The sequence below is a fragment of the Micropterus dolomieu genome, linkage group LG01 (genome assembly GCF_021292245.1).
Source record: "Micropterus dolomieu isolate WLL.071019.BEF.003 ecotype Adirondacks linkage group LG01, ASM2129224v1, whole genome shotgun sequence".
NCBI lineage: Eukaryota > Metazoa > Chordata > Actinopteri > Centrarchiformes > Centrarchidae > Micropterus > Micropterus dolomieu.
In genome coordinates, this window is record NC_060150.1 from 13,376,922 (window position 1) to 13,400,784 (window position 23,863).

General features: G+C 39.3%; 1 protein-coding gene across 9 annotated transcripts in view; it reads right to left on the bottom strand.

Annotated features, from left to right (window-relative positions):
* LOC123977071 (neural cell adhesion molecule 2-like) overlaps positions 1-23,863 on the bottom strand; it is a 122,207-nt gene that overhangs the window by 62,836 nt on the left and 35,508 nt on the right. For all 9 annotated transcript variants that reach the window (XR_006826530.1, XM_046059616.1, XM_046059578.1 and 6 more), the window contains exons 6-8: positions 18,036-18,153; positions 8,710-8,879; positions 3,165-3,310 (exon numbers count right to left, since the gene is read on the bottom strand). Coding sequence is in view for 8 of the 9 variants with exons in the window: in XM_046059616.1 (XP_045915572.1) it covers positions 3,165-3,310; positions 8,710-8,879; positions 18,036-18,153 (434 nt within the window). In the remaining variant the exon portion in view is untranslated. The remainder of the gene's footprint in view (positions 1-3,164; positions 3,311-8,709; positions 8,880-18,035; positions 18,154-23,863) is intronic.

Here is a 23,863-nt window from a genome sequence, read left to right on the forward strand (position 1 = left end):
ATAATCTCAGCAAAGTTGAGAGATTTAAACACTCGCTGTGAAAAACATGGACCAAGGTGAATGCGCAGCTTTGATATTTTAAGTCTTTGAGGCTCCGCACGTCAGTTATAGTACAGGAAAGCAAATGCACTGTACATGTACAATAGGGATTTGGCTTGCTATATATAATGTGAGCTCTACACTGTGGAGTCAAAAGGAAAGAGGAGCATCAATAATCAACACTTGAATGTTAATATCATCAGTGTCTGCCTTTAGAAAGGCCCTGAGCACCATTGCTAGCAATAAATGCCTCAAATTGTAACAGTTCATGTGTGGCAGATGGGAATGATTGTCTGTTTTCATTTTTATGAGGACATAGACACATTAATGTTAGCTATTTATTTTAGTACACAACCAGAATAAGCATAAATAGTCCATTTTTTCTAGATAAATAAAAATAGTGACAATTTAATTGTCACCTTTGCAACAAAAAGAAGAACACCTCACATTGTATGGTCACTTTTTTTGTTGCATGAAAACCATGTAACATCAATTTTAGTCATTTTTAAGCTGTGACTCTAGTTAAATGACTTCATGGTCTTCTGTGAGTTGAGGTAATGTGAGGAAAAGTTTTGTAATATCTAAATGCACAAAAACCTCATTAGTGAAACTCACTGACAACCAGTTTGAAAACAGGGCTGCATTTCGGAGTCATTTAAAGTTGACATTTGGCAAACGCAAGGTTTTTCAGCAGAGAGTAATGGCAGTAACGTCATATTCAGAGACACGTTTCTAACTGCAAAAACCTTCCCATTGTATTATGTAGATCGTATTCAGGATGAATAAAATATAGTTTACCTACTCACCAATATGCATAGGGTGGACAAAATAAATCTTTTACTCCCTAAGCCCTACCTCTCATATTTTGACTCTTTCTCTGTCCCCTTTAGTTTAAAATCAAATCCCAGTGATGTCTATGTACTGTATTTTAAATTGCCTGCAGCACAGCTTAACGTTTCCACCACTCCGACCCTAACCACCATATACTTACAGGCTGCTGCTATCCACCTACTAAAATCTAATCATGCAGCTAAATAAAGTAGTGCAGCTTATCATTATTATTTTTACTCTCTGCTGGTGAAGAGCATAACTCAGGAAACTTAGATGCCACTAAAATCAGCTCCTGTATTGTTTCCCTCAATGTAGTTTCTGAGGTTGCCATGGTCACATGGCGAGTGGCGGCCTGAAGGTTAATCATAAACTTGGATGGCAGCTTGGTGGCACGCTGTTGTCATGTTTACACTGGAAACAATGGAGGTGGTGGCAGCAACCGTTTGCTTTCTTAACTCCTTTGCTGTTTACTTTATCTAGTCATCAGAGCCTAAAGCAACCAGCCACATAAGCTCCCAGCTCCTGATGCGAACATGTAAAAGTGAAGTAAAAATTTTTCGTATCAGTAAACTAGTTGGATTTGGGACCCACACAAGGGGCCACAAGATAAATTGGAGAAGTTGCAAGAAGATCATCAGCATAGAAAAGCAGAAACAACATATTTTTGCCACACATTTTTGTTCATTTTCTTCTTCTTGTGAAATATATAATGATTTCTTCTTGTCAGGCCTCTAAAAATATTCAAATCTAAAAAAATAATTCTTTTGGAATTCAACATCTTGGGACCAACTTGGGATGATGGGAAATACAGTATTAGTTCTCATTTTGACATGTTATCCATAGGATTGGGGTGTTTTCTAGGTCCATAAATAAATCACACCAAAAATCAAAAGACACAACTCAATGACATTTGCATCCAGTGACAAGAGGTCGAAGGTACACATGGCTTTGTTTTAAGTGATCACAAGTCTTTAAAGCAGCATTATGTAAGATGTCAGTTTTGCACACAGCTGTACACGTGCATTTGTAGATACATTTCTTATGATCAAAACCAGCACGTCGACAACTTGGCTAACACAGCCAAACATCAAGCAAGTGCAACAACACAGGACATAGAAATATTACTTACTAGTCCAACAGAAGAAGCCAGCTCGGCATCTGTCTTACAGCCTTATAATTCATAAAGCTCTCTTCTTAGCTTCCTCCGTCAATGTTCTCTTCAGTCTCTGCCTCTGCCATCCACCAGAGGCTGCTGAGCCACGTTATGTTGCCCACTTGCCCAGCAGCAGCATGATGTTGCTTTAAACTTGGGTGGAAAATAAGCCAACAAAGCTAGACAGCAACTGTCACAAGAGCACTTACAGTAACGTTCCAAGTGTGTTGATTAGTATGTTTGCTAACATCAACTCAAGATTTATAGCAAGCGGCTAAACCTCTGTCTGTGAAACCCAACTTTGCTAACATAGGCAAACATCAAGCAAGAGCAACAACACAAGACAGCAAACCAGCTAATAGGTTATTACTGACTAGTCAAACAGAAAGAGGATCAGCTCGGCAACAGTCCTGCATTTCTTTTTTTTTAGCTCTTTTAGCTCACATAAACGAGTAAAAGCCAGTCCAATATTTACTCTTGTAGGTCTCTTGCTAGGTCACACTCTCTTTTTGTCTTCCTCGCTTCCTTCAAAGGCTCCTTTGGTCTCTTCGCAACCTGTGCCATGACATCCATACTGAGATTGCTAAGCTAGCTTCTTCCAATAACTTACTTTGTACATTACATACTTTTTGCTTCTTCTTATAGCTTGCTTGCTGAAGAGTTTTGTTGATGTGTTGTGGTGCAAAAGCATTACGCTGTTCTTGCAATAGAAGTCCTTCGCAGGAATTCAATGTTACATGGACATCATTCAACCTATTACAAGTCAGTGTACCATCAAAATGATTTTGAAACTGTTATTTTAAGATACAAATACTACATAATGTTGCTTCAATGACACCATTGGGAGGTGATGGTGATACTTTTTGTGTTAGTGATATATTGGATTGGTTAAGTAAGTAAATGCCATGCACATATATGCATTTTGGCAAATGTTTATAGTAGTTTGTTTAAACATAAATATAACCGGTGAGTGTTCTTGCTTCTATATGCTCTATATATGCTTCATAAGTAATGTCCTATGTACCCAAAACTAAAGCCCTAGCCAGAGCTGTATGATGATGCGCGCGCGCGCATACACACACACACACACACACACACACACACACACACACAGCCAGATGGACTTTCTGGCAGTTTCTACCTTGTCTCCGTCCACGAAGGCCTGGCCGTCGCTGGCTCTCCTCCAGGAAATGTCGGGCAGAGGCTCGCCGTCAGCCACACAGGAGATCATGGCGGCGCTGCCCTCTACGGCTGTCACGTTTTTCAGCTGGGTGATATGGGGCTGGACTGGAGGCCACAGAGGACGAGATGGGAGGAGGAAGTGAATAAGAGGAAACATTAGATAAGTTAGCAGAAGAACAATAGATTTAATGGCAGGGGGAACTGGTGTGAGGGAGGAGAGAGGAGTGAGTACGTAAAAGGGTGAGCAGGAGAGAAACTGTCAAAGATCTTACTCATAAGGGAGGGGAGATGAAGGCTATACCACAGGGTTTATATACAGAGCTGATGCATGACTTTGGTTTTGACATTCTAGGCCAAGATCATTTATACACTGCAGTCGTACTGTACAGTTTTGGCATAGTGGGAAAGCATGCCCTCTGGCCTATTTTGTTCAGATTCCTTGGCCTGGATGATAACACAAAAAGTGACTTTGCTAAAGTTTTAAAGCACAAAACATATAAAAACAACCTCTCCTTCTGTGTGTGTTCCAACTTTTTTTGTGTATTTTAAATAAATATAGATTTTTTTCTTCTCGATTCCAGCACCGCGTGAATCACTTTTAACGCCAAGCGAGCACCACGATAAGTTCTGCAAAGCTTGCCGCTGGAGGCTGCTCCCCTCCTCCTGATAAGATGCTCTAAGCAAGACCTGAAACCTCATGCATGTCAAGGGCACACAGCATGTCACATGAATCATGAATTTCCTCTTTTTTCCCCCCCACACACACAGCACTTAAGTCCTTAACAGGGTGCTTGCAAAGTAGCATGGCATAAAATCCAAAAGGAAAAGGGGAAGTGAATGGAAAATAATGACGACTGTGCTGAAGGCTTTTAACACCGCCCAGGGGGGATCTGAGGAGTGTTTGGCAATTTCACATGGCTTCAACCTCGAGGTGGAGGAGCCATCTCTAGGGATTTTGGGAGCTTGTCAAAACATGGGGTCACACAAACATACAAATAGGCAGCACACACAAGTATTACTGTAACTGCAAGGACTTTCAGTGTTCTAAGAAAAGGGCCTTACCTTTATACAAAGCTGGTAGTTAACATAAACTAAACCTATTCTCCCTAATCTCTAATCATAAAGGACCATTCTTATTGTGACATCTGTCTTATTGTAGTCATTTTGGCCATCATTTCTATCAGTTATGATAACATTGAACCCCTGGATGCTAAGTTTAAGGTAACGTTAGTGGCTTTGTCCTGCTCTGTATTGGATTTGGGGAAGTTCCCACTCAACATTGCCAACATTACCTGAGACATTAGTTAATCCTCATTCTAAAAGCCTTTACATATTTACATAAAGTAGAAATATCCTATGCTTTACACAGAATTTATGGCAGAGCTGTTGGGTATTGTACCGGTATTCCTAAAAAAGTATCCAGTCAGTGTTCATCAGTATCAACATATACTCTATATTTGTGTGTCTACGCATATGTTTCAGTGTTTACTTCCTGCAATTGTCCCTAATGTTGCTTATGTTAAGACTATCCCCACCTTGGAAAGGACACTGTGCCTTTTGCTTGAATGGTGCTCTATAAATAAAAGTAGTAATTATTATTATAGGAGAGATTAGCGGAGCCTGTTACTTCACAAAGAGCACTGAAGTTCTGCAAGCATTAGCTGACTGGGATCAGCTGTTTCATTCGTGCTTTATCATCAGTGGCTCATTCATCAGCTTATTGGCTTCAACAGCTGACTAGTAGCCTCCAATCATATTCATTATAGCCAAACTCACACTGGATATTTTAGACATGACATAATCAAAGATTATGACCCTTACGTTTAGAATTGTGACCACAATATGTACTGAACTGGACAGTAGAGAAATTAACTTGTGGAGGCTTTCAGGTGGAGTAAGTGTAATGGCAGCACTGATTTTATTTTACCACAAGCACATCTTTTTCATTTCTATAATTTTCAATTAACAAGCAATTTCTTGTTATTAGCCAACAGACAGTATGCGTTTATATGCACACACATGCAGGAAGTGAGACTGGAAATTGGTGGATGTTTAAAACAGAATAATACTTCTCCCATCCCTGACATTTTCCTCTTCCATGTATGTTTCAGCTTACTTCAAACATCATCTAGACTCAAGTGTCATTTTCTTGATAATAGTGCAACAATCTGGCTGACTCAGTTTTGTGCCAAGATGAACAGAGGCTGCAGTGGGAATAAATGAAATTATTTCTTGGCAGAAGTTTTTCGTGTTGTAAGAAAAACAAGCTTTAAAGTCTCCTAATGAGACTAAATGACTTGTTAAAATGATTTCTGCAGAGAGGGAGATGCGAGGAGCACTTTAGATGATTGTCCGCATCTATTACACCTCGATTTTTGTATCAGAAATACAAACGCATGTAGACACTTTCACTCAATGATACGTCACAAAAACAAATTCAAAGCTGATACACACACACACACACAGATAGAACTGTTAATAGTGCCGAGACCGGTCTGAACCAGTTCTTCATCACCACCTTATCTGCAGCCGTTGCCCCAGATGCCCTTCATCATGCAAATATTAAATGGAATGTGTCTCATTTATCAAGCATGGTGCAAAAACCACTCTGCAGGGAACATTATTAATAACGCATTATCTAAAACATTTCAACTCTAAATGAGAAAGAACTGAGAAGTATTTGTGCGCTAAAAGATAAAAATCCAGAATTAATTTGACCTTCCAGGTTTGGGGTATTTTTACAGAGTGGAGTTTATTCCTTTCAGTTTGATGAGCTTTGGTGGGTTTCTCTTTAACCCAGTGTAATTAAAAACATGGGTATTTTACTCTAGCATTTGTTAATAACTATAATTACACTTTATTATACTGATTATTGTAATAATTTAACTTGTAAATGTTGTATTTTGTTACCTCATTATGCATTAAAAAACAGGCTCGCTCTCGCCCTCACCCTGTGAAAAAGCCATTAATGGTTTCAGTGTTAGAACAGAAAATGACATAATAACTGATAGAGCTTTTTGAAACTAGAAATATGCATAAATACAGTTTTGGTACCGTGTGACTCATTGTTGGCTTATGACAGACTAACATTAGCATTTCTAAGTTGTTCGTAGGCCAGTAACGAAGGAAAAGGCCTCAAATTCCCCTTTTACTGATTTCTTCTGCAGCCAAACAGTGTTCCCCACTATAGCAATGTTGGACATTACATAAAGCTCCCACACACTGACAGGTATCAGAAAACACAATATGGTACTGACTGTATTTGATAACGATAATGTGTGTTTGTTGTTTCAGCTGTACAGCTCCACAAAGAAAATGACAGCATAGATTCTCTGCTGTCATCTCTGATGCCTCTTACAACGCTACAAACTTTAGTGTAACAGAAATATCCAGGTTGAGGCCGACCGCAGAGGAATGTGTATCTCTGCTTCCTCTATGAAACATTTCTCCATGTATGAGTGCTCATTGTTGCTGAAAAACGGAGAGTTTAGAAAGAAGCACCTTGCTCTTTTACCAAAACCTGACATTTACTGGTGATGCTTCAGATAGCTCACAAATGATCTGATCTCAAACTGGCCCAGCAATGGAATGTAGCTATTTCTTTCTAACATGTAAATGATGGATTTTTTTCTTTAGAGCAATGAATGAATAAGAGCCTACCAAGACCACGAGTCTACAGCCATGCTAGCAGCTCTGTGAGGCTATACCTAGGCCCTGCTGTGCTTTGAGCATCAGCTTGCTAACATGCTGATGGTTAGCATGTAGGCTATAATATTTACCATGCTAGTTTAGTGTGTTAGCTTGCAAACTCTTGCTAATTAGAATTAAATACAAAGTACAGCTGTACAAATTATAATTTTGACTTGATGACAGTATTTGACAAAGGGTTAGGGGATCACCAAAGTCATTACATTTCATTAACTTTTAACGTAAAATGTTCTCTCAGAAAAACAGAAGTCCATCGAGCCATGCTAGGGCACCAAGAAATGCGATTGCTATTTCTTGACTGTGTAAATGGTGCATTTTTTCCTCATAGCCACAAACGATACAGAGCCAAAAAAGCAAGGGCTGCTGTGTCGACTCTACCCAGCAGCCAGGCGGCACACTGGGGTGATTCTGGGCCCCCGGATGTGAAAGTGTTTAAGTGTATGAATGCTGAATTGCGCAAATGAATTTATCTCATTGTAAGCCGAAAATCTTATTGCATTGGCTCATTTGATCACCTAAAATCATGTAATCATGCACATTTGAGAAAGGAGACATTTACTGCATCCATTATCAAAGCTTGCCTGTAATATTTGCGATCATATAATTTAAGCTTTAACATTATATTAGTGTTGAGGTCATTAGATATATATTAATAAATTATATTAATAAGTTAATGTAAATGTCATGTCTAAGCCATTTTAATAAACATTCAGCTAATGAAAGTGTCTTTGTTGGCCAATGTTAAGTGTGAGCTAAATGATATCTGACATGCCGGCAGGTCAAGGCCGGTATTTTCTTTACTAGGAATGAAGAGAAAGAAAAAAACTGTCAGAAACATGAGTGACATTAAATATGAAGCACTAAGCCTTAGAGTGTGTTTCAACGCCTAAACATGAATGGAGAACACACACACACACACCTGCACACTTGTCTCCCCAGCTCACAGTGAAAAAGTAGGATTTCTCCCTCCCTCTTAACTTCTTCATTTAAATGTGCATTTTGAAGAACAAGCGCTTCTCACATCTCGAAAGGATGTTGATGACTGGAGCACAAATCTCCATACATTTTCATGAGCGAAATACGCACTATCAGAGTGATCTGTGAGGAAATAGCCAGCAGGTTTTATATGAAAATATAAATTGAAATTTTTTATTAGGAGTGCAGTAAATGAAATATGAAGCAATAAATGAAATATTATATATTTCCTTTCGGCAGGAATATATCATATTGATGCAGTTGTTATTGTGGTGGGCTGAGGGCCACCTTTAGACATGTGTGATTTTTAAAAACTGTTTTTTTTATGAAATGGAATTTGTGGAGGTCCTTACAATAAAGCTTTATGGACCCACATAAAACACTGTTCACTGTCACGGGCAATCCCATTACACTTAAAAGCTTTGGTGGAACACAATTTGACAGATAATGTAAAATGACAGCAAACTTTTGAAACGATAGGAAGCATTTATGTTATTTCAGGTTGAGACATATTAAAGGATCAGTTCACCCAAATTACACACAAAAAGGGGGGGGGGGGGCACACGTGGTATCTGCATGCAAATAGTTTTGATGTATCCATGTTTGAGATGTCTTTCTATTTTTGTTGACATCCCAGTACTAGCTGAATGCAATTTGGAACTACCACACATCAAAGAAAAAGTTCCTGTGAACGGTTAACTGTGGAGTTTGAATTACTCAGAGAAAAATGGAAATAATTTCCTGAAAAGTATGTCAAGTTTTTTTTCCTGTCTGGTCGGTGTGATTGTCAGCCTTGTTTGAATGACTGCCAAAGTACTTACCAAACACTTTGAGGAACAGCTCCCTTTCTTGAGATCCTGCCTTGTTGGTGGCCTTGCAAGTGTAAGTGCCCCCGTCTCCCTGCCGGATATTGCGGATGGTCAACATGCTGCGCCCACCGTCCACCCTGCTGAAAATGTACTGCTCTGATGGCTCCAGCTGCTGCCCTTTCCTGCACAAATAAAAAAGCCGAAGCGCACACCACAGATGAGCGAGGGGAAGGAAATATGGCAATGAACTTACACCTGACAGTGACCTCCACAAAATTCACACTGAAGCACACGTTTGATCTTAAAGATCCTAGCACTAATCCTAGCACTTTGCATGGCAACTGATTCCGTAAGAGAGAGGCAAAGTGCAGACAGTTTGACTTTGAAGCTATTCTATCTATAGCACAAAAACAGGCAAAGACATGACAGCACTTTTTATAGAAACCCTTTCAAGTATGATAAAAGCATTGTTTCGGGTGGACATATCATACTATTATTGAAAGTGTTCAATGAATTATTTGGAGTATGTCATCAAAATTCTTCAAACGCTACAACTTCTCAAACTCTGCCATGCAGAAAAATATCATCTTCATATTCTCAGTCGATGTTTGAGTCCCATTGGGGCTCACTTGTGTTGTTGTGTACACACTGTTCTGGACTATAGCACTCGCTAAATGACTCCGGTGTGGTGTGGAATACAGTGCTGACTTAATGTCTTTTCTTATTGGACTCTGTAGGGAAATTAGTCAGAAAAAAAGCAACGGCTAAATTGATCTATGTCTATATTTAAGCTTTACAGCAGAAGCATAATGGTGTGAAGCAGATTTGCAGCCTTCCCCCTCTTGTTTATTTACTGCAGCGTAACCAGCCGTGTAATCTATAAGGTTACAGGGATCGCCAGATTCCGGGAATTTGACTTTTTTCTCATTCATTTAGATTTCGACAAATGCATGGGTGCATGCTTTTTTATTTCATCTGCATGCAGGCTAGCATGAGATTAGCTCAGTGACTGGATGTTTATAGGATCAAGCAGCAAGGATACTCAAAACAAAAGGAAATATACTTTTCAACTCCTCAAAATATACTCGGATGGTTAAACAATTGAACAAGGTCACTAATTTCATTAAAGAATTGTCTGCATGCATGTATTTCTCATGTTGTTTACCTGCATACAGGGCAAGACATTTTTTAAAGTTGCAGTGATGAATATTTTCACATAGGTCAAATGACTATGTGCGGTGTGAAAGGGGTCACACACCCACAGAGAATTATCACGTACACTTGCCCTTCAGCCGGGTGTTTTTAGCATCTTCCAACATGTTGTGGTTCAGTCTCTCAGTTAGCATCAGCCATGTTTTCAGCAAGATAATGCAACACAAGCTCTGATAAATCCCAGGAGGACCCCTGCTGAGCACCAAATGGCAGTTAGCCACTATTAGCAACTATTAAGCAGCTAAAGAGCTAAGCAATTTTTCTCAGGAGTTGGCAGAGACCAAAACAGAGGCAAAAATAAGAGTGATTATGGAATTTATATTGACCAGGTGGACACAGGGTGGGTCAAAATGAATGAAAAAAACTGTTCACTTATCAAACAAAGCAAACTATTCTTTTAAGATATAAGCAGAGGTTAGAGAGCCTAAAGGTCAGAGATGCAGGCTTGTGAGAGATAAGTGATTTGATCCTAGATCAGCTAACAAAATCCAGATAGGCAAAATGAAGTAATGATCTCCTCTTCCTTCACAACTACAATCTATATGTCCTTAAGCAAGGCACTTAACCTCCAGCTTCTTCAATAACCAGTGGTGGTTTTACTGGGCAGCTATCAGGTGAGTATATTGTGTGAATGGGAAGAAGGGCATTGCTGGGTGAGAATATGCATGAGAGAGAATCTTAAAAAATAACATCATATTCCTCTGGCTTATAAAATACCACCAAGAAAAAGAGCTGATGTGATTTTTATGGTTTACAGCTTTGATAGCAATATTATCAGTTTCAGTTTTAAATTAGTCCACCCAAATACCAGTTTAACCCTGAAATATGAAGAAAAGGTATGAAAACACTTGGTTTATTTTTACCTGTTCATTCAATATAGATGCTAATGCCCTCAATCTGAAACTGGCACCGGGTTTTTTTAACCTCATAAGCTATTGTGTAAATTGAATTCAAAAGCAATGAGAACAGAGAGCTTAGAATAATAGATACTTCTAAATATATTTACTTCTCTATATGGTCTCAGACTGTATAGTGTACTGTGTGAATGGAAAATGAAAACAATCTTATTATTTTGGGGACTTCAAATGTACGGATTTCTCGACTCAGAAACAAACACACAGTATATCTGTGTAGTGAGGCCTGAGCCCCAGCCTCACTGTACTGTAGGAAAAGCGAGAAAGAGAGGATAATTGAAAGTCGACAAACGAAACACCAAAGCCAAGTAATAATAACTCTGGCGAGCCAAAGAGGAAATGAAGAGAGGCCTCATCTTTGGAACGGACAGTGCAGGACGGGCTGCAGCACTGAATGTCATTATACTGACTGACTGCTGACAGGTAGTCCATTACCCAAGATGCACAGAAGACGAGGCGAAACCTCGCACTGACAGGAAATGCAAATGGGGGGCTGGAAGCTGCTGGGAGGGGTGACATCAAAAGGAAAACTAAAAGGGGTTGTGGTTGTTGTTTACGCCTAAGATGATTCTTCTGTTCTGATGTATGCATTTTAATACCGTAGTCTTAGACTGACACACCGGACTTAGTGACCGGGAAAATGATGGAGAATACACTGAAATGGTGACAGTCAGTGGATACTGTAGATTTTAAGATTAGTGTTGACATACAGTTCAAAGTGATGTCATCTCTGAAGTGAGAGGCAGCAGTTTTAAAACTATCACAGTGATTACAGGGGAGAAGTATTATACTTCTAGGTGAGTTTTTGTGGAATGGTATTTGTTTATTTAAAGGATCCTCATTAGCTGAGGTTATGGCAATGGCACACTTAACATACAATAGATAAAACATTAAATGATGAGCATCAATTGCATTAATATTAGGGTGACCATACGTCCTCTTTTCGGGACCAAAAATTGCGTCCGACCGGGATTGCCCAACATTTTTAAAGAGGTGGTATTATGCTTTTTGGCTTTCTCCCTCTCCTTTTGCAAAGTGAAAAAGCCCAAAGTCTGGCTCAAAGGGAGTTCCCATCTCCCACAGAAAGCACTGCTCTGAACCGCTTGAAAACAGCTCGTTTGTAGTCCAGCCCTTCACTTCCTTTACTTGTGACGTCACAATGAAAACGCGCCATAAAGCTTGCCAAGCGGCTAGCGGGGGTCAGGTACGCCCTCAAACCAAGCTAGTCTGAGCGGAGGCCCTTTGGCTCATCTTGCCTTTGTTTGGGTTTCCATTGTAGAAATGTTGTACCTGTACCTGCTTCCAGGTACTTTTTTTCTTATCACCTCACCTCCATCGAGGTTCCAAGCGCGCTGAGGGATACTAAAATGTAACATGAAAACACGACAGACTGCTGATCGGTCAGAGAAAATATTCAGTATCATCATTGCGTGCGCCACACAGAGGCCAGCAACAGAAAGTTTTATATTTTACTGTTTTCGTATGGAATTTCATCACTAAATCCACTTCTGAGAAGTTTTGAGGTGAGAAATCAGCTGTGTAGATTTGAAATGTTGACAGTTTTACGAGAAGTGATGGCGGAACAAGAATGTGCTTGAATGTTTTCGGAGTTCCGCAAGTGGCCGTGGGGGAAACCTGTGCCAAGGAGCGTGTGAGGCCGGCCAGCCGCCCGCTCACAGAGCCCTCTGCTCCCGCCGTCACACAGACCGCTGTAGCAACAGCGGCAGAGGAAAACACAGCTGGAAGGTTTTCATACCGCTTATCTGTCTTTACATTCTGAGGAATGTTGAAACGTTTTAACTTAAAAAAGAGAAAGCTGTGTGGATCGCTGGTGTGTGTGTCACACTGAACATTACGTCGCGGCAGTTGTGTGTGGCGTCGCTATGACCACAAGCTACGTACTATCTCTGGGTACTATCTGCAATGGAAAACGGAGCAGCGCCGAGTCGAGTCTATCGATTTGCGCTATGGTAGCATTTTTCGGCATAGTAGCATAGATCGTCAGAACACTGGCAGCAGTTCAACATTTAGTCCTAATGGTAAGATGTGGAACAATGATGTTGTGTGGTTGTGGAAACTTAACATCTGCTAGGTTACGGTCGCAGTCTGAAGCGGCTTTGATTTGGATCACACTACCTTGTTTCTTACGACCTGCCCTTCTCTGCTTCTGATTGGCTAGTAGTCCTTACCTGGGAACTGCGCATGTGCAACTCCCAACAAAGAATTTGTACAAGTAAGATGCATCACTTTGTAGCTCAAGAGCGGAGCGTACAACACATAGGGTGAAAAGAGGAGCTGCAGCAATGTGCAGTATGAGAAAAATATGTTTTTTGAAAATTAAACCATGTAAACCTGTTCTGGTACAACCCCTAAATAAGATTTTGAACCTGAAAATGAGCATAATACCACCTCTTTAAATTCGACATTTGTGGACTGCTGTTTTGAAGCCTCGAGTTTGGCAGTTAGAACCAGCAGCGGACGTGACCATATTTGTATGAGATGGTGGCGCTAGCAAGCTTGGTTAGCTAGGTGCAGCTGTAATTCACGTTAACAGTGATTTTAACAGGGATGCTAATTTTTGCTAACGACAAACCACTTTAACAGCCAACTCCTAATAAGCCTGGTCAACGGCCCTCGTTAACTTTACACAGTGTAGTGGATACGAGTCACTCTAGCCTGATTGACAATTCGCTATGGTGGAGGTTTCCCTTTGGTTGCCACAGCAAACTTTCAAAATATTGAACTTATTCTACATGAATGATTATGAATATTGACAAGTTAGCACTTAGCACTGACAAATTACAACGTACCATTATGAAACTGCTCTAACTGGATTTAATATTTTACTAGTCTCTGAAATTAAAATGAATCCAATAATACTGTAGCCCTATTCATGGTTCCCCCCACCCACTGCGGGTGTCCGTCTGCCTCCTGCCCCCAGTGTCCTCTTTTTTTAAAACCAAAATATGGTCACCCTAATTAATATACATAAAATAAAATCAATACCTATTGAATTAAATGGTTTACAATCCTGTGAACGCAGTGTCAGGTTGAGTAAACAGTACAGTAGAGAGAAAAGAGATAGAGCTATTGTGTGCTATTGTGTAGTGCATGGGTACCTCAAGGAGCTGTCAGCTCTCCACTGTTGTTCACACTATATACTAATGAGTGTAAAAGTTGTCAGTCCAACAACCATGTCACATGTTGGCGACTGCCCTTCAACTTATTATTGGGAGATTGACTCCTTTAAGGCTTGGTGTATGAGGAATCATCTCATCCTTAATAATTTGAAAACAAAAGAGATGATATTTGATCCCAGGGAAGTGAGAGCCCACGACAATGTAGTCACTGGGGACAGAGAAAGCGAGCAAGTAACATCATATAGGTACTTGGGTATACAATTAGATAACCAATTAAAAGGAAATGTGCATGTCAACTATTTGTGTGCCAAACCAGCCCAAAGACTGTATTGACGTTATTTTGCAACGCGGTGCTGGAAAGTCTGATCAGATAGTGAATGGCATCCTGGTTTGGAACCCTAGACTAATAGACTAATAAAAGCTGTGATGAAGGTTATGGGAGAGAAAGACTACAGTTCCCTCCAGACCATCTTTGAAAAAATGGTAGTCTCCCAGGCACAGAAAATTCTGAAGGACCCTTCACATGTTCTGCACTCTGAATATGACGTATTACCTTCAGGGAAACACTATAGAGCTAGCAGATGTAAAAGTAACCGCTATAAGCTGTCCTTCATCCCTACTTCCATAGTGCTCCTTAATAAACAATCTGCTCTGAATAAATGGCTTGAAGCAGTTCCGGCACTTTATTTATTTTTAAGCATAGTTTAATATTGATGATAGCTTGCACTAGTGTTTCCTAACAACCCGGATCTTAAATGAGTTTTTTAAATTTAATTTATTTATTTTTTGTTATTTTAGAAATGTGGCAGTTGTAATTTTAGCATTTGTTATATTGTTTGCAGATTTATGAGCTCAGGTGCAATTGAATATTATTATTCAGAGGTTTCATATCATTCAGGTTCTACTTCCTTGTAATCAATTACTGACAGGTGTAGTGTCTCGGATACTACGGTATGATGTATGTGAGTGTAAAGTCCATATGTGTTACTGTTGTTACTGCAGCCTTATGTGGCACTGATGTCCAAGACACATTTCCCTTATGGGAACACTAAAGTTGATCTTGATCTTGACTAGCTAGCCATGAGAGTAGTCCCTATGTCTTCAAGCTTTTACAACCACATATTTTGCAGAGATTAGCAGATTAATCTTGCTGTACCACTTTCTAAGACACATTTTGCAATGAAAGTGTCCTTATTTGGTTACCTCATCTGCATGTGAGTTTCTAGCCATCTTAGAACGTAAGAGTGATCACACTGTCACTATAACTTTTAATCCCTCAGTAAGCCTCTTTCATTTTAAGTATGGTTCGAGGGACAAACGAGCAAGCACAATTATTTTCTTCAGATGAACAGGTTTCCTGTTGCCTATTGTAATTGCCACACCATCCATAACTCCATTTCACATTATGATACAAACAAGGAGACAGTGAGTGTACTAATCATCTAGGAACAAAGCTGTCACACGGATAGTTTCAATGTGAAAAAATTAATCAATAAATCAGTTCTCACCCATCGTCACTGTGAAATTTGCTGTGTCATATTATGCATGCTGTTAAATCATTAAAATCTAATTTTCCTGGCTTGCTCTGCTGCTGAAAGGTAACACACCCAGGAGTAAATATAATTGCTGCTGTTGAGCTGATGAATGAGATGTACAATGTTTAGGTTGTTTCCAGCTGTGTGATGTCTTCAAATTTTGTTTGTACTTTGCAAAGTGATGCATGTGCCTCATTTCTTTCTGCCATGTGTGACTTTTCTACACAGACACTTCACTCCTCATTATGTTTACATCAGTCTTGTTGACAAGGGCACATGAAATACAGGACTGATGCATTTACCTCAACAGTATAATTATGCATTTCACAGTAGATTGTATTTCCTGTCACTAGGTCAAATGCTGGAACATATACACATATTGTGACTCATTCAACACCACTTAATTTACACACTCTTATCCCTTTTTTCTCTTTGCTCAAAATAACCTGCTCTATGTGTAGCATTGACAATATTTTGATTAAGGCAAAAATAAAATGTGAATTCTAGAGAGAAATTAATGGACTTGTTTTCTGCATGTTTGATTGTATTTAAAGCAAGTAGAAATGACAACTTTTTGTAATTAATGTGCCTTCTGCAATTATTTAAAGCAATATCCTGTGTTTTTACTTATGCCAAAGATCCTGTTATGAATAGAATTGTGTGTAACTGTATTATTATCACTATGTCAGTAGACAAAAACTTTCCTGCATATTAAATTATATATTATTTAAATTGCCATACTTCACTCAGGACTATGCATCTGGTCTACATCTGCTCAACACATGCTGTAAATTTGAATATCTAGTAGACAGCACCTAATTTTAATAAAATAAAAGAACTAAATAAAACTCTTCTACTCTGCAATAAAGACTAAAAAATGTGGTAGTTAAAGACAGAAAATAATAATTGCTAAGAGTGAAAGATGAGTGTGGCTGTTCCATCAGGGCTATATATTAGGGTTATATATATATATATATATAAGTGTTATTTTGCCAGCCACCGTTTTACTCTTTCCAGTCTCTGTTATTGTTGGAGTTGTAGATATAGAAAAACTGACTCGTTCTACAGAAGGAAATTATCATTATTGATATTTTAAGAACAATGATGCCATATTTTGCATGTTTCACATAAAATCTAATTTACCTACAGACAATTTTTCAAAGCATAATCAGAATTTTTAATGTGTTTTCATATAGCTCCTTCAGGTCAGCCATTGATTTCCATTCATTTCAGTACAGTATGAAAAACAATGTACAGAAACCAGCCTTAGGTAAGTAATACATCACAGTTAAAACAACGTCTGCTATCTCTTGTCAAATTTACATCATTGTTACGTGGTAATACAGTTGTGGGTACAAACTGAAATTTCTCCACTGCACTGATCATGCAATGATAATGTAACTAAAACCCCCCAACTAAAATAGACATGATCTGTACTATGTTGATCCTTACTGTGATGGATTACTTCAAGACCAAGTCCATGAGTGTTTGACTTTTGCACTGTAGGGAAATTAATAGCTGCCTAGAAGGCAGGAAGTGCAGATTCAAGAATCAAAAACACTACAGTGTGCTTAAGAACACAGTCAGCAGTAAAGTGAGGTATAACTGAGCTGTACTAAATGGGCTAAAACACACAGCAACATTGCTATGGTCTTTTAAGATGAATTAACTAGACGATAAAAAAAACAACTATAAACTTCACTGAACTGCCAAAAAAGTGTTAATAGTCAATAGATGCTCAGGTGCAAATGGCTCGTCACGATTGCCTGCTGAGTGGGTGTAAGATAATTACTCGATGTCGACTTGTAGAGTGGATGGTGGGGTGTCAAATGCTCTTCAGGTGCAAATTTTCACACTGTTGCTATGTGCCATGTGATATTATTGTGTGGTTGCTTAGGGCAATGTGCGAAGGCGGACTATAAATTCCCCAGTTAGAACTGTGAAAGAATATCTTTTTGATCTGTAACCAAGACATTACAACTATATATATATGTGTAGGCCCTAGTTTCCTCATGGAAATATTAACACATACATGGGCACAAATAAATCTGAATGCATTTGTAATGATAATGGGTTCTAGCACATATCTTCTATTATCTGGAAGTAGGTTAAATGTGCATAGGTGGACTTAAATGAAGTGGTTCATGAAATGTCAACCATAAACCCACAGAGCCCTGACCTCAGCCTGCAATTCTGGAATAAATTGGAACGCCAATGCAAGGTAGGCCTTATCGCCCAACATCAGCAACCGACTTAACTAATGCTCTTGTGGCTAAATGGGAGCAAATCCCTCTAGCCAGGTTTCAAAATCTTGTGGAAAGCCTTCCCAGAACAGATGAGGCTATTATGGCAGCATTTGAATGCTCATGTTTTTTTCTAATGGAATGGATGGAATATTTGGGCGTCCACTTGTGTATATAGCCATCCTTCATTTTTAAGGTCCCCAACAGTTTTAAAAGCCTGATGTTTTCCTGTCCAATATCTGTCTGATCTGTGTGTCAAAGAGCAAAGGTAGGTCTTAAGGAAGTAGAAGGTACCTGTGCCATGTGACCACAGGGTCAGGAGATCCGGAGGTGATGCAAGTAAAGGTGACTGATTCCTGGTAGTCAGCTGTGGCATTGAAGGACTGCTGGGACACCGACAACACCGGAGGGACTGCAGACACAAAAACATAGCAGAAAATAACACAATCAGACTGGAAAGCTGTCATTGGAGCCTGAGAGTAAATAGGATAAATATGATCACTAAAAGCCTAAATCTGACTACTTTCTAAAGGAAATTTCAGTCTCACTGTGAAGCCAGATGATGAAGGCTAACATTTCCAAATGCATTAAATTGGCCTTGTGAGTGGCCTGTAAGCGCTCACTGGAAATGCTACTTCTGTTGGTAATCCCGTGGGGATTTCAACTAACATTTTGACCCAGCTTTGGTAAAAACACAAAGGAGCTCAACACAATGATGTGAAACCATAATACTGTTGTCTGATTCTGAAACGCTCAGCTAAATCCATATAAACAATGAGTGAGACAGAAAATGTGTTTCTACATCAAAAACTGTGCTTTTCTTTTGTGAATAAACTATTCGATCCCTGTCAAGTGCTAGAGCGCCAGCCATTGTTCTTCTTGTTGGCCAATTTCTGCAGAGTCAAATTAGAAGTGCCATATCGCTGTGATTTTAAGGTTGGATGATTGAAAGACGTGTAAACACAAACTTACAATGCTTGTGCTCTTTCAGTCACTCGTTTGTGAGAAGGTGATTAAGCTAGCCACACCTAAATTTGGATTGCACACATATTCAAGCCTTTACGATAAATCCACTGAAACGGACCAGTGCAAGCTCACAGGCAGGTTAGCATTAGTCATTTTCTCTCTTTACAAAGACAAGTGTATGTATGTGAATCCTACCTGAAGAGAGGCTGTGAAATCTTCATGCTACGCGATATGAGAACCCCATACAACATTATTTATCAAATTGGGTCGGACTTGATGAATTTAGCATGAGGATACACATGTGACAATGGAATAAGATTAATTGTTTATTGATTATATTCACAGAAAGTATAAAACATATTACATGTGTTTATTAAAAGTAAATGGACAGATGTAATTTACTTTACCGGACCCTCTTGAGCCTCGGACCCACCCACCATAGTCTCTCCAAAGTAAAAAGCACATGTTGACTATTTAATTTATCAAAAGGTAAAAAAAAGTAAAATAATAGTAATAATGTGCATGTACTTGTTCGGTGTTTGGTATTCGGCAAATTTTTTCATTATATTCGGTTTCGATTACGAGCAAGAATTTTCACTTAGGTGCATCCCTAGAACCATGAGAATTTACTGTGTTACATTAAAAATATCTAAACTATTTGGTTACAAACAATACCACTAAATAGCTGTTCCACTATATTTTTTCACATATCGTAGTCTTAAGCCATGCAGATAAGCAGTATTCTTCTTATGAAAATATTGTTGTGCAAAATTTGAAAGTAAATGGGTCAAAAAATGTATATGCAGCACAAATACATACAATGCGCCAATAAATCTGGTATGTCTTGCTAATCTTCTATAAACAACAGTACTGATGAACAGCAGAGGTCTTGATGACTTTATCAACAATATATGTTGAGCACTGTCAGGAACACGCAGCCTGTCCCTGCCAGCCAATCAGTTGAGGACTGTCATCTTATCATTCAGTAAAAAGAGAACGGGCCCTGTCTTTTCTCCTGTCACCATTGCAATGACAAGGGAATGACAGCTTTATGGCACTAGCATGTTTATCAGGCGTCTCAGTCCATTTTTCAAGCCTGTACTTATGCTGTACTTTCACTCCCACTATAAGCGCTCTGCAGTGGCTATGTCCAATCTCGTGGCATGATTAAGCATGTTTGGAGTAGCTCAGTGGAGCTCTGGAGCGTTTACTCCTTCAGTTTGCTTCCGCTGGTGAGAACGACAACACTCAAAAGCAGGTGAGCGTCAGATAAGCGCTGTCTGAACATCTGAGCCAGCAGTAACTCGTGTTTAGACAGAAAATAATAGTTTGGTCCATATTGAGCTACACTTGTTTAGTTTTATAACTCATTATGAATATATATTGTGATATAATACATTTAAGTGTGATATTGTCAGTGGATTCAGCAAATATAATACTTTACAAATCAGTAAGTATTACAGTAAGCATTACTTTCATCACAATCATGCAAAGGAACTCCCACACACTGTCTAACTTGCAAAAAAATATATAAGTTGGCAGTGTTTTGGTACTAGACCTTCATCAGAAACATGGTGTGACATACTGAGAAGCCATTTTTTGCAAGTTAGACAGTGTGGGGGAGTTTCTTGCTACTTTTGACCTTCTTATCCCCCTCCAACGCACCTGTCTCACGTTATAGAGATGCAAGGACTTCTGATTACAATAATGCAAAAATCATAAAAAAAAAGCTTTAAGATTCCTGGTTTGAGTCTGGCCAGGGACCTTTCGGCATGTCATGTGCTGATCTATTCCCTTATTTCCTGCCGTCTGTCTACTGTCAAGATCTTTAATAAGACTGCTGTCTGTTATAGGTTCCCACCACAATAATGCAATCTGTTCAGCCACATTCTTTATAAAAAATATCTGCCCCACATGTTCTGAGGTCCTCTAACTCCTCCTCTATCTTCTATTTCAAGTAAGCCCTGCATAACACTACAGAAGACCCCTTCCTTGGCAAAGGAAAAAGACCCATTAGACCAGCATCAATAAGTCCACCAGCTCCACCTACTTGATTTGCATAATGAGATCCAATTACTACGTGGGCAGAATCAAGATAACAAAAATACTCATTAATGCCAGGTGTAAATGCAAAGGCCTGTGATCAGATGTTATTATCCAGATAACATATCTAGATACAGATCACATTTCAACATCAAGTGTAAATGAGGTCTAAACTTACAGATAGTGTAATTAGATTCGAGTCCTCCCATCTCTTGAATATCACAAGACAACAGGAATCAAAAATCTTCCCGTAGTTGGAGGCATTACAGTAACTTTTGTTTACAAGCCCTGGGTTGCTTATAATATGATGGCATTTAAAGGAGACCTATTATGCTTATTCATATTTTCCAGCATATCTATAATGTCACAGTGTTACATGTTCATGTTAAGCATGATCAAAGCTTCAAATAATGAGGTAAAAGTCTCTTTGGAAATCCGGCTCGGAATGACATCATACCGATCCGGATTTCCATATATGGTCATTTGCTCCAGGCAGAGAATGCTGGCCACACCCACGAAGGCACATGCAGTCCCTCCCTGCACCAACCTGATAAACATATAAGACAATGGCCAGTCAGAAGACACTGGGCTTTGCGGTGGGGGGGCGTTCAAAGAGACAGGACCATCTACAGCTTGTTTCAGACAAAGACCAAAGACAGACAAGCAAAAAACACCACCACATACTCCATACTAACTCTGGCAGCCACTTTATTTTTGATTCGGTTTCACAATTCAGCTATTTACTCAGTCTAAGCTAAAGATCAACAACAACCCACTCAAAGAGTTGTGAGCATGAAAATGGAGAGAAAAATCACTTCTTAAGACATCCTGAATTGTCTGTGTGAAAAGCTGGCTATTCTTGTCCTACAAATGAAACGCTACTTAATGGATGTTTGCACTTAAGGTTATATGTGGTAATGTAATTGGCAGCTGCACGGTGATATTCTTTCAGCACTGTTTTTTTTCCCAGTGATCAAAAAAAAGGGGGGGGTCATTTTTGTTTTGTATTCACAAACTGTAAACACATCTCATTTGGTGTGGGAGATATTGAGAGTTAATGAATTGACTTTGGCCCCCAAGTGATGTAATCTGGAGGACACTTATTCCATGTAGATCAAAAAATGGCAAAGTACTATTTGTGGTCGCTTCAAATCTCATTTAAATGCAGCCTTGATGAAACACATTTGTGAAGTTGGTGGTGAATCAAAAAAGACATACTTGGAATAATGAATGGGGAATTCTAATCAAAACAAAGCATCATCGCAGATACCTAATGAACCAAACACTGCGGCGTACTGTAGTCTTTCTTAAAAGATCAATTACTAACATTAACGACGCCAGTGTGTATCACTGTGTAAGAGAAAATCTCTTCACGGTACATCTAAATCAGTAAAACCAACACACAACAGGAGAGACAGGCCTGAACTGGCGCACACGTACAGAGACACAGGTGCAGAAAGCTTTATAGGGATAAAAATGGCCTAAGCAATAATCAAACACTATGAGTCCTTTCCAATAGTCCTGACTCTGCAAGTGAGAGGAACAAGCATCTGCCTGACGTGATAACCATTGATTTCCACGCCAATAGATCTCCATTTCTCCAGTGTCCCCCTCTTCCTATGCAATACTCTCCCACACCAGTGGGCCTCGTTGGAACAGCCCTGTTAATGAGACACACTGCCAAGCAGAAAGACTTCAAAAGAGCAAATCAGCAACAGGGTTTAAGCGCCCAAAAAGAAGCTGGCAAGCTTTATGAATTCTTCATGTATTAGTCATATTCTTAAAACTTCAGAGGCTCTGTGGAGATAATGTGAGGTTTACAGACATCCCCGGAAGCAAGAGCACACACCGCAAACATATTTCAAGATACAAACTTGCTTGGACCGATTTAAATGCATCCTTGAGGAGCTAGAGGACTTGTTTTCTGTGAAGCGCTAATGGGCTTCAGTGAAGTGAGGATCCCCCATGTTTAGAAGTCGTGAAATGTTCTTGGTAAATGTCATAACCGTACTACACCTACTACAAATTCAGCAAGTGAATGTTTTGAGACCTTTGCTGAAGTGCTTTGTTAGGGATTTGTTTTGCCTTCCAGATTAGCATATACGCTGGAATCAAACCAGTCCTGGTTTACAATTGGGAATGTAATGTAACACTGTATTTATATTCTCTTCTTGAACACCCAGCAGTTATGATTGATGTCAGTGTAAAGTAATTTCAGAGATCTTGAAGGACACAGCCAGTAGTTTCCACTGACAGCTGAAAAGGGGAGAATTGCGGGTCTAGTGTGTGAGTGAACCGACAATTAAGTGGATGTGTCTTGGAAGGACACAGGGATATCAGTAAGTTATTTCCATTTCGCATCACCATCAGTTGCCATAGAAACAAACAGTGACTACTGTGGCTAGTGGGTCATCAAAATGGAGAGCAGAGATGTCTGATACTGATAAAAGGAAAAACATTTATCTACTGGAGAGAGCAAAATGGAAAAGCTAGCAGATGTTAGCCATAGCCTATTTAATAATCAGTCGAGTTAAAGCAGTAGTTCGACATTTTGGGAATTTAGCTTACTTTCTTACATAGAGTTAGATGAGAGTATCTATACCACCTTTATTATCTCCATATGGTAAATATGTAGGTGGAGCGACCAGCCAGTTAGTCTAGCTTAGCATAAAGACTGGAAACAGAGGAAACAGCTGCCTCAATTAAAACATTATACTGTGCTTGTTCAGAAAAGCTAAGTGTTTCTGTCCATTTCTAGTCTTTATGCCAAGCTAAGCTAAAGTGCTAATGACTGTAGCATTTTATTTACAGGGATGATATAATAGCTGTATCAACCCTTCTCATCTAACCTTCGACTTAAGGCAAGTTTATTTGTATAGCACATTTCAACAACAAGGTAATTCAAAGTGCTTTACATAAAACATAAAAGCAACAGGGAAATATAAAAAAGTTTTAAAAGAGTTAAAAAGAAAATAAAAACAGGCATGTCTCTCACCTTTGCTTAATTTTCTCCTTTGATTGATGAGGGGACTCTAGCCCTTTGTTTTTGCAGTGAAAAAGTAGCTGCCTGCTGTGCCAGCTGCCTGCTCTCATTGGCTGGATGTGGATGTCAA